Source organism: Onychostruthus taczanowskii, unplaced genomic scaffold (genome assembly GCF_017590055.1).
Source record: "Onychostruthus taczanowskii isolate IOZ18803 unplaced genomic scaffold, ASM1759005v1 scaffold15, whole genome shotgun sequence".
NCBI classification, from domain to species: Eukaryota; Metazoa; Chordata; class Aves; order Passeriformes; family Passeridae; genus Onychostruthus; species Onychostruthus taczanowskii.
Genome location: NW_024498685.1, coordinates 6,797,865 through 6,816,591, shown reverse-complemented (window position 1 = coordinate 6,816,591; position 18,727 = coordinate 6,797,865). Strand labels below are relative to the sequence as shown.

General features: G+C 43.2%; 1 protein-coding gene and 1 long non-coding RNA gene across 2 annotated transcripts; both read left to right on the top strand.

The window, feature by feature from the left end:
• Window positions 1–2,179: 2,179 nt before the first annotated feature.
• Window positions 2,180–12,926, top strand: CREBL2 (cAMP responsive element binding protein like 2). The gene is made up of 4 exons (XM_041398634.1): window positions 2,180–2,390; window positions 10,625–10,822; window positions 11,901–12,048; window positions 12,767–12,926. Coding segments are annotated over exons 1-4 (363 nt in total). The 5' UTR covers window positions 2,180–2,375; the 3' UTR covers window positions 12,769–12,926.
• Window positions 12,927–13,031: 105 nt separating this feature from the next.
• LOC121332817 lies at window positions 13,032–17,641 on the top strand. Its single transcript, XR_005952200.1, has 2 exons — window positions 13,032–16,234; window positions 16,802–17,641. It is a non-coding gene; the product is annotated as an uncharacterized LOC121332817 (long non-coding RNA).
• Window positions 17,642–18,727: the final 1,086 nt, after the last annotated feature.

The following is an 18,727-nucleotide window of genomic DNA, read 5'->3' as shown; positions in this document are numbered from 1 at the left end:
AATATACAGTGGAGCAATTTCAGCAAAATGCTTGATACCAAAAGATTGCAAGATTTATTTTTATTTCAGGCAGGATTTCAGAGGAACAGATTTTGAATTGCCTGAATTAACACATTTACAGATCTAGGGAGAATAAACGCCCTGTTGGGATGTGTTGAAATATGAGCACATGGTGCAAAATCACCCTGTGAGTTATATCTCTTTTTTTAGTCACACTGACATAAGCAATGATTTTTAAGCTATTGCCTGATTGCTGAACTCACTTTATTTATCTTCCTCAAAGTCTCTCTGGATCTCAGAAGCACAACCCTTCTTTTAACAAATATTACTAATTTCATCAGGGACCTGCCAATAGTTATTGCAGAAAACAATTTGTGACACTGAATGTAACAAAAGGTAGGATTTCCTTGGTGTACATCACTATGGTTTAAATGCTTAAACAGTTAAAATCAGTTTAAAATGTCTTAATCTTGTCCTCTCTCCGTATGTGCATATATATATATGTAATACCAGTTCAATTCACAATTGTTCTTTCTGACAGACTCCCACTCAACTCACATGTCTGAATTCAGCCAGGAGGACAGCAGAGCCAGAGTGGAAAGCACACTGCAGTGCATAGTTGGAGTTGTTCCCTGCTAACATACAGAAGCTCTTAAGTGCTGAGACAGGGAACTTGTGCTTTATTTATCCCTGTCAGAAGCCGGGAGCTCTTCTTCTTACGTGATATAAAGCAGGATGGGTAGTGTGGGGCAATCGAGTGGGAAGAAAAGATGCAGCTATAACTTTAATTTGCTGGTTAAAAGGATTCTGGCCTTTCTGAATCAGCACCAGGGCTCTGTCTAATCTCCTTCCTCCACTCATGTTGCAACAGAGAGTTGCCTAAGTGAGCTATGTTGGCTCTTTGCCACTCAATATTTCCCTTCACCGGGGAAACCCCCAGCTGGATTTTAAAGCCAGCTTTATGGCCCGAGGATAGTGCCAAAGGCAGTAGGAGGAGCCTCACCACCTTCTGGAAGAATTTGAAGGTAATGATGGGGGTGGGATCACAGGAGACAAGCTCATAGCAAGCTATTCCTTCCACTTTATTAGTGATGCCTCTTGTTTGATGCATTGATCATCCCTGCTTTTTTACTGCTATTATTTCAAGGGAGAGTTGCCAGAACTGTTTCACTGGTTTTTGGACAAGCAAATAGGAAGCAGTGTGCAAACTGCCTTGTCTTTGACAACTGAGAAGCATATAAGCTTATAGAGGAAAAAAAAAAGCTTCAGAAAGTGCTTTGTCTCTGCCATCTAACAGGCATATTCCTCCAAGAGGAAGGTCTGTGATTCAGGGGGAAAATCCCATGACAAAGCCTTCAGCCCTAACAATTGCATGTAAAAGAGATTAAGTCATGGGAAACTCCTGCGAGTAGGGCTGCATGAATAAAAAGAAACATGCAGCAACATGAAACACGCCAAGCTTCAGGTTTCACCACTAGCTTGAAACGTGGGCCACGCTTAAGAGAATTGTGTACAGGGGTACCTGTGAGTTTCCAGCAAGCACAGGCCTCATTTGGAGGCACAGACACGGGACGAAGGCCTGGCTTTACCTCAGGCATTCCACATGAGACCTGTGCCATGTGTCCACAGGGAAACTGGGTGTTCTCCAAGGGACTGCTTCTCCAGGCTTGGGGGAGCTCAGTGGTGTCCAGGTGGCCTGGAAAATTCTGTCTTCAGGAACTCTTAGGGCAAAGCAAGGCAAAAAACAGCAGAAAACTTAAATTTGTTGTTTTATTGTTTTTGTTTTTGTTTTTTTTTTTTTTTTTTTTTTTTTTTTTTTCCATCTAGCTCGAGACAGCCCGTGCCAGGGTCGGACGCAGCAGCCCTGGCCCCACCAGCCCCGGTCATCTTTCCAGAGCCATTTCGGTTGCAGCAGAGCAGCCGTGGAATGGTGCGAGCGTTAGAGAAAACACAAATAAACAAACAAACAAACGCAAAAAACACCAACAGACAACAAAGTCACTATTTGCGGTGAGGCGGGGAGCGCCCGGATCCTCTTGGGAAATGTAGTTCGCCTCTGTCGGTGAGACGAGGACCAATCGTCGCGCCACTCCTCTGCTGGGTCTGCTGGGAGTTGTAGTTTTTACGGTCCCCGTCAGGGCGGCGGCCAGTAGCGACGGGGCCGAACAAGACTATACTTCCCAGCGTGCACCGCTCTGACGGTGCTACCGCTCCCCTCATCTGTAAACAAACATGGCAGTGGGCGATGGCGGCGGTCTCGGGCCGCCCTGAGGCTCTGTGAGCGCCGGTGTCTGCCGGGGCTGCGGGCGGGCGGGCGGCTCCGCCTGCTCCTCGTGAAGGGGCTGCGGCGAGGGGGATCGGGACTGGCGGCACACATGGATGACAGCAAGGTAAGGGCCTGCGGGGCCCGCCCGGGAGCTGGAGCCGAGAGCAACCAGTGAGGCTCTTGTGCAGGGAGCTTTTTGACATCTGCTCTTGAGGAGCTCTGCTTGCCGCAGCTGATAGGAAGGAAGAGTTGTCCTCTTAGTTGTTGCTTGCAGCGCTTCAGTGCTGCTTCTGGCGTTTCCTTAAACCTCCAGGCATGGGCCAAAGCTGGATACCACCAGTGGTGTGGTGCAGTGGCTCATGCTCCCAGCGGCGCCCTGGATTGATTAGATAAATGGCAGCTGTGCCCAAACGGTGAGGTACGAGGGCGGCAGCGTGGGTGGCAGCCTTGTACTGCCTGCTGGAACTTGGATTCTTCCAGCATCGGAAGAACCGCGTGAGAGCAGCACAGCGGCATCCCTGAAGGTGCGGGGCTTCCAGCTGAGCAGAGCCGAACGTGAGGAGGTGCCCAAGGAATGGATGTTCCCCCTGCCTGCAGGGACAGCGGCCGTGTCTGCTCCCTGCAGCGCTGTGCGGCTCAGGCTCAGCTGAGGCTGGCTGTTTCAGCTCCCTGGAGTGCTGGTTATGGGTTATCCCGGGGGGTGGTGCTGGAGACACCACTGGAATTTTACTGGGACAAAATTACACAGCCTATGAAGATCTGCTTGAATTCAAAGTGGGGGGAAGTGCTTGACACGATTTCTTATGGAATAAAGAAATTCAGAAGCGATCAGTAATTTGGCAGTCCACAATCCACTGAATGGGTTGTAAGGCTGTGGAAGGTTTATGGTGATCTGCTATTTTAACATTTATACTGTTTTATTTTATTAAGGCCTTGCCTGAAAGCTGTCAAGGAGGTTGGGGGAAATCTGCATCACTGATCTCTCACAACTCTGGGAGCTGCATGAAAGTTTTGTAATTGGGGCAGTAATTTAGAAGATCCAGAAGATTTAGTTCTGGAGGCGTATCTAGTTCATGAGCATTATCTGATTTTTATTTATTTTTGTGTTCTTCTCTGTCTGACTTGGGCTCTTTGTATTACCCAACTTCCAGATTTTAATTTAAAAATAATTTTTGGTCTACCATTGTGTCATGTGGAGTTGTGATAGTATGCTTTTTTTTTCCTCTCTGAAACATTTTTTGACACACTTACTAAATAAAATAAATATTTACCCAGTCAGTAAGTCAAATATTTGGTCTTTTTTTTCTTTTTAAAATTGATGTTGAGTTGAATAGGGAAAGACCACAGAGTGGAATATTCACTCTTCTTGCTATCTTCACGCCCAAGGACAGTTTTTATAGCTCATGAGGCTGCAGGTCACCTTGAGGGTTTGGTGACTCTGTTCAAGAGATGCCATTTCCCTTAGGAGGGCTCTTCCCATTGCAGGTTGCTGTGTCAGGATGAGGCAAGCACTATTTATACCTCATTTTATGGCCACTGTGGTTACACTGGAGTCAGCATGTCCTTGAAATCTCCTAAAAATTCCACTGAGTTATGCTTTCCTCCTTGCTGAGGGGGTTGGCCTGTGAAAGGACTTCCCCTGCAAAAACTCAACCAACTAAATTGTGTTGGTAGTGTAGTGACCATTCTATAACTGCCTGCAGCCAAGTTCAGTGTTTGCCTTCAAATAAATGACACAAAGAATTTAGAACTGGGCTTGCAGGCTGCAAAGTTTTCCCTAATTCATAGTGCAATTTAATTTAGCCTTGTCTGGTTTAGGAGGGCATTAGAAGAATGATTCTTGGCAACACATTCCTCAAAATTGGAAGGAAATAGCAAGAAATAAAGGGAGAGGTAGAATATCTTAATATCAGATGTAGAAAAATTTCATGTTTCATTTCAGAAGAGTGTTCTTAAAATATTGACACAAACAAAATCCCAAAAAACAAACAAACAAGAAGACCCAAACCCCCCAAACAAACAAAAACCCAAACAAACAAAAAACCCCAAAGAGCCCCAACCCCAAAATATGACCTCCTTTTCTTCTGTGGAACTGCTTTTAACCTGGGGTTGTTCAGGTACTGGCCTCACCTCTCGCTGTGATTTGAGCTATTGGGTGTGGAAGGGAAAGAATTTAGTGATGTAGCTGTTACTTGCAGTTAATCCATGTTAAAGCATCAGTTGTGCATCTCTGAAGTCTTTGGACAGAGGAAAAAGGAGAAGCTCTGTTATGGTGGCTTCAGCCTTTATAGGTGAAATTTCTTGGTTAGTTTACAAGACTACATATAACATATTATATATTTATTATATGCATTGGGAAGCAGAGAATAGGGACTGGGTAAGAACTTGATAACTCTTGTTAGCCAACATTAAAATACAATTTTATACAGCTAACTGCAATCTTTTGTATTAATGACAGAGTTTTTTATAGGGGACACTGACAAGACTTATTTTGGTAACTAACTCTTCAGTTTATGGCTAGAAATAAGAAATAAAAGTTTGTAACATCACTTTTGTTATTCCAGTGAAGTTAAAAACAAGCAAACAAAAACCATACCACCACCAAAAAAGGTCGGGGTTGCTGTCTTTTATTACAAATATTCTTGTCTTGCACAGAAAAGATATTAATTACTATATTTGTGGATCCAGCAGCTGTTCATTTCTTGCTCTGGTGTTCATGCAGCTTTCCTTTCCGAGGGAGCACATGGTGTTGCTGCAGGGGAAAGCTCTCAGGAAAGGGCTACACCCGAGGAGCTGGGTTGCTTTCCACCCAGCCTGGCTGTGAGACATCAGTACTCAGTTCTGTGTGGTCCTGAGTCATAATTTTGGGGATGGAGGTGTCCCTTGGAGGGAGTGTGGGAGCAAAGCAGGTCTGAAATCTTGTGTTTCAAATACAGAGCTTGAGGGGTCTTTGGCCATGAGCTGTCTTGTAGCCTCTGACCCTCAGTGCTGGGGCTGATGGGGATCAGGGACAGAGAGATCTCCCAGGCAGTCCTGGAGTCAGCTCTGGGTAATGCTCTGAATGCCACAGCAGGGACAGAGCTACTGTGGAGATGACCTCAGTTGCTAAGGAGGTGGGCTGCTATGTTTTCATCCTTCAGGGCGTTTTCAGAGAATGCAGGTTCTCAATGTGCTGGAGCAGTCGTCCACCAGGATCATGTCTGTGAGAAACGATGCCTCATGTTTTAGAATTTAAAAAGATTTATTGAATCACAGCAAGGGACTGAATAAGGAAAAAGGGATAGTGCTGGGTGCTTAGCTGCAGCCAGAGGCACACCACCCACACCCCTAACAACCCCACATATACTGTTGGTGAGCCTGCCCTCCCCACACTTGTACATGTGTCCCACTCTGACCCAGCTCCTCCTTCCTCCCACCTCTTGGAGTGTGCAGTTCTTCATGCTTCAGCCTTCCCCATGGTTGGAGATCAACTTTCAATGTTATGAAACTTATATATATATATATATAAAACCAGGTCTTAGCAAAACTTCTTTCATCCTTCTAACATACATTCAACATTCATGAGAACTAACATCCCACTATCCATATATTACAATGTCCAAACAAAGCATTCGCATTACTGCTTGCTTGGAAATATAAAACTTTAACAGCTTTGGTTATAGTTTGATAGGAGCAATTTCAAATCATTAAATTTAAAAAGCTCCTGCTCAGCATTTCTCAGATGACACATCTGCAAGGAGTGATTAAAATGGAGGAGATTGAAGCCTCTAAGCCAGCTAGGACAGTTTTATTTAATTGTTACAGTGGTGTGGAAGGATACACATGGTAGAGTTAGCTGACCATCCCTGAGCCCGAGTTCTGACACAGACAGGTTTAGAAAAGTGCCTGGTTTCTATTCATGAGAACTGAGAGAATGTGTAGGGCACAGTGGTGGACATAACTCCTGTGTGAGGCTGTAAGTCCTTCCCTGGGGAAGAGCAGGGCTGTCACCTGTGGAGTGGCAAGGTGGCATCTGAGTGACTGCTGCCTTGAACTTTAGCACTTACCCATCTGGGTGCCTGCATAACACTTTATGAGAACTTGACATTTATCCCTAGCTCATGCTTTTTTAAAGCAGACATTGCAGCAAAGACAGTATTCTTTATGCCTCTGTACTGAACATGGCATTCTTAAGACATGAAGCACTTTGTATGGTGAGAGTTTTAGGATTAATTTCTGTTGACACATCTGCTTAAGACTTAGATTGTGTTTGCTCACTAAACAGTATCTTACATTTTTGGATCATTATCGGATGCATTTTGTCTGCCAGTGAAAGTAAAAGAATTGTGTTGGGCATATAAAATGTCATGAAATGGAGGAATAACAAGCATGCTCTCTAGCTGGGTTTTGTACTGCTGCTGTGAGTGGTATGCTTTGAATTGGCAGATCAGAAAACTTCCTCTTTATTAGGAGACTTGTGACTGGCTTCATTTGCTTTCTGATTTTGTAAAAATGTTTGCAAGTAGGAATAGATTCTTCCCCCCTCTACTGTAACACAGCCCATAGGTTTTATTTTTTACTAATAATCTTTATAGTTTTATATAGGTTCTGTAGAAGATCACCAGTTCCATGCTGCATTAAGTTCTGCAGACCTATACCTTCAGCTGCCAATACAATGCAGAGTGTGCCTAAGATGGATCTCAAGTACTGGTTGATGGAGCTCCTTGTTTCTTGGTAAAGGAACTCGGAGCTGGTGGCAGATGCTGACTGGTCAGTGTGATCAGCATTGCTGGTCAGTGGTGCTGAGCAGTACCTGTTGTTTTAATCTGCTGAATTGATTCAAACTTGCAGATGTCATGATGAAGCCAGCTCCACCCCTGTCTTCTATCTGAGGGGCCCAGCTCAGGGTTGTGAGTGAGGAGCTGATGCAGTGTAGCTGTATTAGGTGTGCATCTCCTTCCTGTGGAGGACCTCTCTGCCGTGCATTCTGGCAAGGATTTTGGAGAGATCTGCTGCATGCTTCTAATAAAAAAACCCCCATAAGTCTGAGGAATTTTCTGTATCAGGTCAAGTAATTGCAGCTATTTCCAATTCCAGGTCAAATAACTTTGTGCCTGGACACTGATGGGAGGCAAGAATGAGGTTATGATCTAGGCAGGGTATTAAAAGGAAACTGTGGAATCACAGAAGAGGCTGAGTTGGAAGGGACCAATAGGGATCATCGTGTCCAACTCCGGCCCTGTGCAGGACACCCCAAGAATCACATCATGTGCCTGAGAAAAGAGTTATGTTCTTCTATTTTGTGAAGTCTGAGTGAACTGAAATGGAAGCTTGGTCAGATCTCCAACTAATGCATGCCTTTATTAATATTTCTATGAACATTTTTGTGATTAATGTTGTTCTGAGTCTTGATTGCATATGACTCCCTGAAAAAACCCCAAATCTCAACTGCTGAATGCTAATAGATCACATCTCTTTATAAACAGCAGAGGAATACAAAGGGACAAAAAAATGTTTTTTTGGTCTGTTGCCATGTTCAACATCAACTATCACTTCTGCTTTGTGTTCTTTCTGTCACATCAGTGTAGCAACTGAGCAGGCAAACAGGACTAGAAGCCAGGGAAATATGGTAATGCTGTATGGGGGCAAAGGATTTCTCAGGCCTTTTATTCCCCAGCTGGGTTGCTTAAGGTTACAGCAGGAGCTTCTAAATATTGGTGAGGAAAAACTGATGAGGATGCAGGATCTGATTAAATTGCTTAGCATTGCTACCTTTTCAGGGTGATGTGAAATTGTGTGATGAACTCTAGGAGCCATGGAGACAGTATGAGTCTTTGGAGATGGTGTGAAAGCAGATTGTTAGAGTCAAAAGGGAAGGAAGCTTTTCATTATCTCCATAGTCCTGGTGGTTAGAGCGTTGGCAGGTAACCATGGTTGAAGAGGTAGGAGCCTTTTTCCTGCCCTAAGGGAGCTTGTGTGCAGGACTGCTGCAGTGGTAAAATATCTTGTAGGGAGAGCAGTTGGCACACCTATCTGTAGAAAGCTCTCTGGAGTGACCAAAGGGAAAGCAATTTATGGATAATGGTGGATCCAGGGATGCATTTGCCATGTGCTAAGCAGTCTGTTACTTGCTGATTGTGAGAAATGGTGTGGTGGGAACCATTCACCTGCCTGAGGCTCTGGGGAGAGGACATGGCTGTCAATGCTCCTGTGCAGGGTTAGGACTCAAGGTACCTTTTGGGTCACACAGCAGTGTGGTGTGTGCTGGGGCCCCAGCCTTGAGTGGCAGCTCACTCTGGTTCTAGAGGGTCAGAACCCTGAGTGGCCAGGGCTTTCTAAGAGAGCTGCAGTGTATGTCTACAATACCTTATCTAGCTCTTGAATTCAGAGATTTACTTTGAACTGCCTTGCATTAGCACAGAAAGAGACTCAGGTGCTGAAAGTCTTTGAAAACTGAAGTACTTTGGCTCTAGTGTGTATGATGTAATATCCATCAATCTACCAAGTGCAAGTAATAACAGAGAGCAAACTGTGAGTGCTTGCAGCTCCACCTGGGAAGATTCTGTGTAGTTCCACCTTCTGCTGAGCTGGGCATGTCATCCATAGCCAGGAGAGGGTTTCCTTGAGAGGACAGACCTTGTCATGCCTGACAGGGGACAGTCACTTTCCCTTCCTTAGAGCTCCTGCCCCCTGCCTTGGCCACATCTGCTTAGTTTTAACTTACTTTGAACTACAGTAGTTTTTTTGAACAAGAAAATCTTAAGGGGAGCACCTTGATGAAGTAAAGAATTATTTAAACTGTATTCAGCAGTTCAAGTGTAAAAGAGCTTCGTTTTTTTTCCTTTGCTCTTCTGAATCTATTGTGTTTGTTTCATTATCATAGATGTCCATTAAGTACTTTCTGTTCTTTCATTTGCTTATGGTAGGCAGCTACTCCTGAATAAATCAGGAGGGACAATACAGAGAGGGTAGGATTATGTTGGCATGTGATTGTTGACTCACTTTCCAAAGAAAGAATGGGCTCAATTGTATAATTCTTTTTTTCCCTCTTCATTCTGGCACATCAATTCACTATGTTATTGTTTTTATTGCAGCTTGCTAACTTTGCAGAACAAGTGACTTCTTTGAATGTTAGAAATTTTGGAGCTTTTCACAGTAAAAGTGTTTTTTTTTTTTAATGATGAACTCTGATATTTTAAACACTGCCTATTAGAAAAAGTCTGTCGGTGTGCAGGATGGTGAAATGCTAAGGCAGCAGTGAAATTCTTGTATCCAGGTGTGTGTGTTAGGTGTATTTCTCCACACCCCCTCCAGTCAAACAGTGTGGTCAGAATGCAAATAAAGAGAAATCCTCACTTCAGACAGGAGCTGGGGTGTGTGGCTGATGTAATGTTTACTGGGTGATACCGCCCAATGACCAGTGAACTAATCTTCAGACCATATTTAAGATTTTCTTGTGCCATGTCCCCATGTTAAGAATAAAATATTTGAGTGGGAAAACACAGAGTAAACTGGGTTTTTTTGTTGTTGTTGTTGGTTGGTTTTTTTTTTTTTTTTTTTGGTTGGTTTTTTTTTTTTTTAATTTTTATTTGTAGCAGGAGAAGCTATCAGACCTATAAAAAAGGAGCTACAAAGAAGAGAGGAAAGTGATTGCAAAACCTGCGTTCCATAGGGCAAGAAACTAGAGAGTTACATTTCTGCAAGGGGGATCTACATTAGGAGCAGGGAAGAGTTCAGCACTGACAGGTTGTGTGAGGAGGTGTGAGGAGACTCACCAGGCTGTGGAGTAATGTTTTGAAGGTGAATATGGCCAGAGTGGTGATGTACTGCTGGAGCAGAGGCAACAGGGATAGGACTCGGTGTGACTATGTTCCCTGTTTAGTAAAATTCCTTAAGATTCCTTTGAAAGAAATCTAGCCCAAGGAAGCTCAGGTCACTAGTGAATAATTCTGAATTTAGAGTAGGCTGAAACTGTTGACTGCAGGAAAACAAAGTTTTGCATTATATTGATAGAAACAAATATATTTTTTTCTAAATTGAATTGTTAATCTCTATAATATAGTATTTCCAGACCTGCTAGAGCAGGGGCTGTTGGTGATATGAAAGCAATTTCACTATGAGCTGATTATGCCTCCTCAATAACCAGATACCCTCACAGATACCTGAAGCAGTGTGTTCAGTTCTGGGCTCCCCAGTATAAGAGAGAAATAGAGCCACTGGAGAGAATCCTGAAAACTTCAGAGCTCAGCATTCTTATTTCTTCTGTTGCTCCAGAAAGTATATGCATGATTTTATACTTGAGACTGCTAGTAGTTATTGTCACATAGTTCCAGCATAGCCTTTGCAGAACAGGGTCTTTACTGTGCCCTTCCTTTCCAGGTGGTTGGAGGCAAGGTAAAGAAACCAGGCAAACGAGGTCGTAAACCAGCCAAAATAGACTTGAAGGCAAAACTTGAAAGAAGTCGTCAGAGTGCAAGAGAGTGCAGAGCCAGGAAGAAGCTGAGGTACCAGTACCTGGAAGAGCTGGTTTCAAGCAGAGAGCGAGCCATCTGTGCTCTCAGAGAAGAGCTTGAAATGGTAAGGAACTATCATTTAACCTAACCCTCAGTATTATCTGGGACCTGTCCTCATGAACGCTTGTTCTCGGGACCACGGTGACTGACAGAGGCATTTGGCTGGCCAGGAGGTATCAAAACATCAGATGCATCCAGCTGTTTGCCTGCTTTGGTGTGTGGAATACAAACTCATGTCACAAGTTATCTGCTGATTCTGAACTGGAAGCAAGCAAAGGAAGTGCCATTACATTTGAGTCTGTTGTCTTTGAAGTCTGGTTTTGAAAAACCTTTGACAGAGGTAGATTGTGGGAAGAAGTGTTAAAATATCAAAGGGCAAGCATATATCCACAGAGTGCCATTGCTTCTCTGTTGGGCAGCTGGATTCTTGCAGCATGCTCTCTGTGTAGGTGGTTCTAGGATGTGTAAAATGGGAGTATTGGCCAGATAAGCAGCATTAACCAAAGAGAATGTTTCATCTGGAAACACAGACACAGTGGTGTCATTGAAAAGTCACCAGCGCTGAGGACGCTGCGTTTACCTGACTTCAGGTTTGTTTGAATGGGCAGGGCTAATCACTGCAAGTCAGCAGGTTTAGGATCAGGTGAAAAGCCAGCCAACTGTCCACAGTTTTTTGATGTGCCTCAGGGTTTGGCAGTGAAGGATTTAAGATGAGGGAAGTAGAAATAAGGCACATGTGCTTCCACTGTGCCTTGCGCAATTGGAAAGGACCTCTTAGTAGCCCATCAGCCCCAGAGTCATGTGAAATATTTGTTTTAAATAGGCCATGAACTGGAACGGTATTCTCGCATGCCAGCAGCGAGAAATTGCACAGAGTGTTCCATGTTGTTTAATAATTACAGTATTCTGTCTAGTGCTGCCTCTGAGTAGCAGTTTATTGACTGAAAGGGGCTTTGCTGAGGCCAGGTATGCGGCCATGGCCACGTGCTCAGCTCATTAGGGCTCTGCAGTTTCGTAAGAGGCTTCAGCTCAGTACGTTCAGACCTTAAATGAATATACCGGAAGGTAAAGATTACAGCCCTGTTTGTCTGCTAATGTGATCCTGGCAGTTTGCTAAGGCCTAATGTGTTTGCATATTTCAGTACAAGCAGTGGTGCATGGCCATGGACCAAGGGAAAATCCCCTCGGAAATAAAAGCCCTGCTGACTGGAGAGGAGCAAGGCAAAGCACAGCAGAACTCAACCAAACTTGCCAAGGCTGCAAAGACAGAGGCAAACAGCAGCAATCCCTGTAAGTATCCAGCCTGTGATTAATTCCTGTTTTGTTACATCTTTTGTGGTGTAGGAGGATGGCTGTGGTGTAGGAAGAAACATAAGGATGTGCTTTTGGGCAGAAACAGTTGATTGAAGCAAAGAGCTTAGTGGGTGGTACAAAGACTCTGTATAATGTTTACATGGACAACACAGAAATTCCACTATAGAGGAAGCTGGGCAATTATTTTAAAAGACTCTCTGTGTTTCACCAAAGCCTGTGGAGACCTGTGAAGACCTTAATTTCTTACAGCATTTTCTAGTTTTTTAATGCAAGCTGAATGGAGCACATTAAGCATAATTGAACTTTAAAAACTTTACAAAGAAAACATTATTCTAGCTGCAAGCACTCCAAGAGAGAAATGCTGGACATGGGATTTCCTATGGTGTCTTCTTTCTGACTCCTTTGTGCTTGTGCAGGGAATGGAATAGGTTTCTTCTGGGAATTGGAGAGTGAGAAGACCATGTGATATAAAGTCATATTCCTGATATATATATACAAAGGGAGAGAATTAAGGTGTAGCACTGGGCAATTCTATATCTTACTTCTAATTTTGTAATAGTTTGTGCTACAGGCTAAATTACACTTCACTGAATTTTCTTTAAAAATAGGAGTTTCTAGCTTTATGTTTTTAAGGATCAACATGAAAACCACTTCTTCAGCCATAACAATCTTCCCCCCCATGCATCATTCTCAGGAGGCCGATGCAGAACCTTCCGCGCTGCAGCAGAGGTGGCTTGGGAGCTGGCAGGAGGAAGAATGCTGTTCTCAAGAGTGGATGCATCCCCAGGTGCAGAGGAAAGGATCCCAGTCTGTTCTCTTCTCCTTGCTCCTCCCCACATGAAATTCTTTGATTATGGTATTCCTAAGGCTTTGTGAGTGGGGCTTTTGGAGCAGCAGGTGTTGGTGTAAGTGGAGCCTTGTTCTTCCTTACACTGCCCTCCCCAAATACAGCAATGGCAGCTTTGGGGCATTCCCAGCACAAGAGTGGGGCTTCTTTTATATCAGAGCCCAGAATTAGTCTGGCTTTGTGTTTGGTGGTTATGTGGTTGTTAACTGTTGTGGGAGTGTGGGAGGTTCTGTAAAAGAAAACCAAGAGAAGGATCTCGTAACAGCTTTGCTAAAGCCAAACCCAGCATTGAAGGTTGAGGAGCAGGAGCTGGATCAAAATGTTTCAGTAAGATTTATAGCAATGTCATTTGTAACCTAAATGCAGGTGTTGCTCTTGTCATCCATCTTTAATGCAGCGTGTCTTTTGTGTGACTGGGATTCTTAAAGAGGTGCTAGATAAATTTCCTGCTTGTCCTGGTTTAGGACAAATTTGGGAGGAAGCTTCCAAACAGGTCCCTCTAGAAAGCAGATTCAAGCGGCCCCTTCCCCAGCTGGTTCAGGAAAATATTTCCTTGGAGAAAAGTGGAAAAATTCTGTTTATTTAACAAGCAAATTATTCACAAGCATAAAAAATGCATAATATTAAACAATAAAACCTCTTGCTGTTCTGAAGAGATGGCAAATTCAGAAGGTGCTTTTCATGGGGTGTGGCTCGGCTCCCTCAGTCTCTTCTCCTCCTGCACTGGAAAATGCTCCATCCTGGTGGGCTACAGGCATGAGCTCCTGGTGTTTTTCTGGGTTTTCAGTCCAGAGCAGGACCAGTGAGTTCCAAGAAAAAGAAACACCACAGCCTGGGGAACTTCTCTGCCTCAGCTAGCTAAAAAAGCTGACTAAAGGCAAAGGAGAGCTCTGTCCTGCTGCCCATGCTGCAGACAACAGTCTGTGAGAGACAATGCAGGGGAGCAAGTGCAGTTTCTGCAAACAAACTGCACTTCTTCTCCTGCCCTTTGCTCTCAGAACCAGTCTTAAAGGTGCAGAACTCAATATCCAGCATAAACAGAACAGACTACAAACATCATAAAGTCACCCTAGGGCATCACTTCTGCCCATCCTTCTTCTAGCAGGTGCATTTTCCACCTGCTGTGCTCCTGGGAGGATGGTCAAGGCTTGTCCCTGCAGCCTGCTTCTAGCAGGGTAACAGGTGCCATTCCCTCTCACCCACTGTGCCCTGATACCTTTCCATAGCCACCTTCATTTTGGGCCCTAGTACCTCTCTGGACAGCAACTTAATGTGAATTCTGCTGTGCTGTCCTGGTTTCCCAGCCAAGGATAATGCCAGGAAATGGTAGCAAGGAAAACAAGTTGGATCAGTTTGGTTTTGTAGTAAGAAAGGTGATGGCAAAACTCTTGTGGGCTCATGACCAAGACATCTACTCACCCCAGTTACTGACAGATAACCTGCCACTTTCCTCAGGCTGCTCTTTCTCCTGGATATGCTTTTTGTATTCATGTGATGCAATGTGGAGAGTGGAGCTCCTGGGATTTTCAGAGGGTGTTTGGCTTGCTTATTCTGTTTTGTTTATGACAGTGTCTTTCTCTGTATTTTATGAAATGCATGGAACATTTTTTAATCTTGTATTTTTAGCATTGTTTCATAGAATAAATATTATAATGAATGACTTTGCTAGACCGAGTGTTGCCTTTTTTAATTGAACTAATTGGGTCTGTTTAGCATTGTGTCAGTTCAGGATGGGGTGAAAGCAATGAAGATAATCCAGTACCGTATTTCAGTGTACAGCATGATTGTTTTCAGAATTCCATTCTAAGCACCTATATATTGAACCTTAATGCATGGTTTTAGGTTTATTCTTTAGGCCCTGCAACTAGACACTCAGTTAGCAAATGCTAAAAATGTTGCACAGACACATAAGACTATTAAGAGAGGTTAAGTCACACTGAAGTAGAGGTGGGGAGGATATGAGAGTTCATGTTGTGTTGTCCATGTCCTATCCTGCCCACTTCATCCCCACCATCCATCCTCTGTATGTGAAGGTCTGCACTACAGTTTGTCCTGAAAGATAGTGATAAAACCAACCCATAAGTTTGGGGATTTTTGTTGATGTTTAATCCTTACCTGTTCATTTTCCTGGATTTTCTGGAGGAAGAAAAATCCTAGGCCAAAAGTTCAGAACTATAGTCTGCCAACCTTGAGGTTGGACTTTATAACATGATGATACCTGAAGTGTAATGGATTATTTTGGGTTAGAATTAGTCTTACTCAGTCCACTTTCAGATGTAAACCATGTCTTGTAATTAGACATGTATTTCAAATGTTATGCACATTCTTAAGTGTCTTTCAGAATTAGGGATGTAGAAAACTTGCAGAGCAGTCGTGATGTGTGACCAGAACAGCTCTGCCCAGCACTTGGTAACGTGACAAAGGCAGGTCTGATCTCGCCAGAAACACCCTGCTTGCTTTCTTCCCTCTTTGTTTCACATGCTGTGATACCAAACAAGGAAGCCTTTCAGCAGAAAGGTTTCTTTTCTGGAGGAAATGGAGAGTGGGAATTTCTCATTGTGGTGAGCAGCAGTTTCTTCTGTTCCTTGTCATGGTGGCTCCTGCTTCTTGGCTTAGTCAGCTCTTGACATTACAAGGCTGTGTTTGGCATGCCTGGCCCCAGCTCTGTGGCACAAATAGTGGTACCCATCTTCTGACAGGTTTCTTGTGCTTCATGCAGATGGGCAGGAGGTCTGTTACTGCTTCCATCATCCTTGATTGTCTGCAAGCAAAATCTGTCACACATAGTTACAGGTCTAACTGCAGCTTTTCCATCTGCACTGGATGCTGTAGTCCATTACAAAATGTAGGATTCCCAGCAGCAGTCGTTAATTAAAGTTCTGTAGCTTCCATCATGGAGCAGGTCGTGCTGTGTTATACAATTTTTTGCCTTAGCTGGATTTCTGGGAGTCCTTTGTTTTGAAACTTGAAGTTTAGCAGTTCCCCTTGAAAACCAGCAAGTGTTTGTGGTTCATGCTTGTTTGCTGCTCTAATGCTCATACTCTTCATCCTTGTTGGAGTGGCTCCTGGGAGTGATACAGGCAAGTCCTCTGGTCAGGAGTCTCATCTAGTTCCCTAAATAGTGTAGGGTGGTATAGTCTTACCCTCTTTTTGTGTAGGCTGGGTACAGCCTTTGACATGTTTCTCCTCCATTGAGTGAGCACAGCTGGTTCTCTCTCACAAGCACTGAAGAAAGGAAATGAGCCTGGAAATGCCTCATTTTCCCACTTACCATGGAAATCTAATCTTCAGCCAGACTCATTTGGCAAGCTAAAGGTGGGTATCTCTTGGAAACTGTCCACAGTCTTAAAATATGCTGTCTGTACTATTTGGTGTTTACACCAACCCCAGAACTCATGTTAGGATTAAGTGTAGTAAGACTGAATTCAGTGGATGATGATGGACTAAGCACTGTACAGTTGCACTAATCCTTTTGGGGAGTGTAACACAAGGATGGACCATTTAGTGGCAGCTTCATAAGAAAAATGTGCAGTAGGTCTTGCCTTTTTGTTTGCTGTATACATGCTGCATGCACAGAATCCTGCAGTGAAGGGGATACATTTAATTGACTCATCACTTAATTGAGAACATTTTGTAATTATGTGTAAAAAAAAAAGAAAGTAATCACAGTCTGCTTTCGCAATCTGATAATAAGTGTTTGTCAAAGAATCAGTATCCTATTAAGTGCTTTTCAAATGCTATCTTAACTTATATCAGGGGTTTATTTTGATGTAGTAGACAAATTTCAAAAAGCTTCTCTCTTTCTTGAAAGCTGAAATCCAGCCACCTTTGATAGTGCCTGTGACTGATTGTTTTTACTTTTCTTTCCCTTTTACATATTAGGGTGAAGATTAACCTACATCAGTAAAGAATTTAGTTTTTCCTGAAGAGCTGGAGAAGGTTTGGGATCATAGCTCCAGTCGCTGCTTTCCAAGAAATTGTAATCTCTATAACTACCTATAAAATTACTGTTAATATAAGAAGTAAATGTTTGAGACTAGTCTCAAAATGCAGAGAAAGCAGAGGAAAAGCTGAAATAAGAACCACAGTCCTTCTCATTGTGCTCAAGAATTACAGCAGGGGTGACAGAGGATAGGCTGATGTAGAAATCCCTGTTGGAGGTAAGCAGGGAAAAATACCAGTTTGTCAGTTCCTGGTCTTTGTGTCACTGAGCATTAATTTCTCCAAAAGTTATGTCAATAAATTAATTTCTTACATGGCTCCATTGCGAATTTGTATGAGAAAACATAAGCTTCTAATCCACAGTGGAACTTGAGGTGTCCCACACTGAACAGCACATCAGTGGACTAAAATTCAACTGATGCTGATTTGTGGAATGTACAGATTTTTGTATGCAGATCTATCATGGCCTTCCAGTGCCTGAGGGAACCTTCAACAAAGATGGGGAAGGACAACTGGCAAGGGCCTGGAGTGGCAGGACAAGGGACAATGACTTCAAACTGACAGAGAGGGTTTAGATTATATATAAAGAAAAAAATTCTTTACTGTAAGGGCTATAACAGATTGCCCAGAGAAGCTGTGGATGCCCCGTCCCTGGAGGTGTTCAAGATCAGGTTGGATGGAGCTCTGAACAATCTTTAAATTTCAACTAGAAAATGCTGTCATTGGTCAGCTAATGATTTTCAGCAGCACTTCATTAAAAAAATAAAAAAAAACCTTAAACTGCTTTTCACTTTGGTTTTCTTTCCTCCATAAAAAGCGCTTAGGAGGCAGGAGTTTTGTTCCATAACTAGTACAAGATTAACTCTGCTTTTTCATATGTCAGCCTGTATCTCACAATGGGTTTAATCAACTCTATTAGCACTAAAGCTGCTTGAAGCAATTCTTGTGTATCATTCCTGTATGTTTGGGTGGGTGTTGGTGACATTCCTAGCTGTGCTGCAGCTGATTAAATAAATGTGTGAATAAAAGACTAAATGTGGATTATAAAATGTGTGTTTTCATGAGACAGGCTGTTCAGTGTGAATAGAAATAACCCATGAAGGGTGACTTACTCCCATACTTCTTTCTCATGGCAATTTTTAGAATAGAATTTGCTGAAGTGTAGCAGTGCTGCCAGCAGCAATGCTGGGTGTTCCTGAGGCAGTGCATTTCAGCAGTGGCCTCCAACTTTGCCATCCTTCTGTGGCATGCTCCAAGTGCCCACTGATGTGAGAACAGTCCTTTCCTGCTCCCTATCAAACACAGACCTGGCCATGTTGCTAGGTCAGTGTTTTCTGCTTTGCATTTCTGGGCTTTTTCTTTCCTCTCCCCTTTGAAATCTCCTTTTTGGAATGCATTCCTTCTTTGGTACAGAAAAAGACTATTCTGTGAATCTCCTTTCTTTCCCAAATAGCCTGGCAGCTGTTTTCACAAGCTGTCAAGGGTTCCTTTTCCAAAGGACTACGTATGGGTAACTGTGGCGTTCATATTTTCTGAAAAATCCCTTCACCCAGGATTTTTCTCCTGGGAAGCTGAGAAGCCTCAGAGAAAAAGGAAAACAATTTTATCTCATTTGCTTCTCCTGTGTTTTGCTCCTTTGGAATGTGTTTGGAGATTGTTTATCCAACAGGTGATCATTTCATTGGTTTCTGCTGTGAATTATTTTGACTTATTAGCCAATCAGGGTCAAGCTGTGTCAGAGCTCTGGAGAGAATCACAAGTTTTCATTATTATCTCTTTAGCCTTCTGTAATTATCCTTTCTGTATTCTTTAGTATAATGTAGTTTAGTATTCTTTAATATAGTATAGTATCATAAAATAATAAAT

Excerpts from the sequence above, each read along its gene's own strand:
- CREBL2 (XM_041398634.1), top strand. Across the intron at positions 10,823-11,900 it reads TCAGAGAAGAGCTTGAAATG|TACAAGCAGTGGTGCATGGC; the intron begins GTAAGGAACTAT and ends TGCATATTTCAG.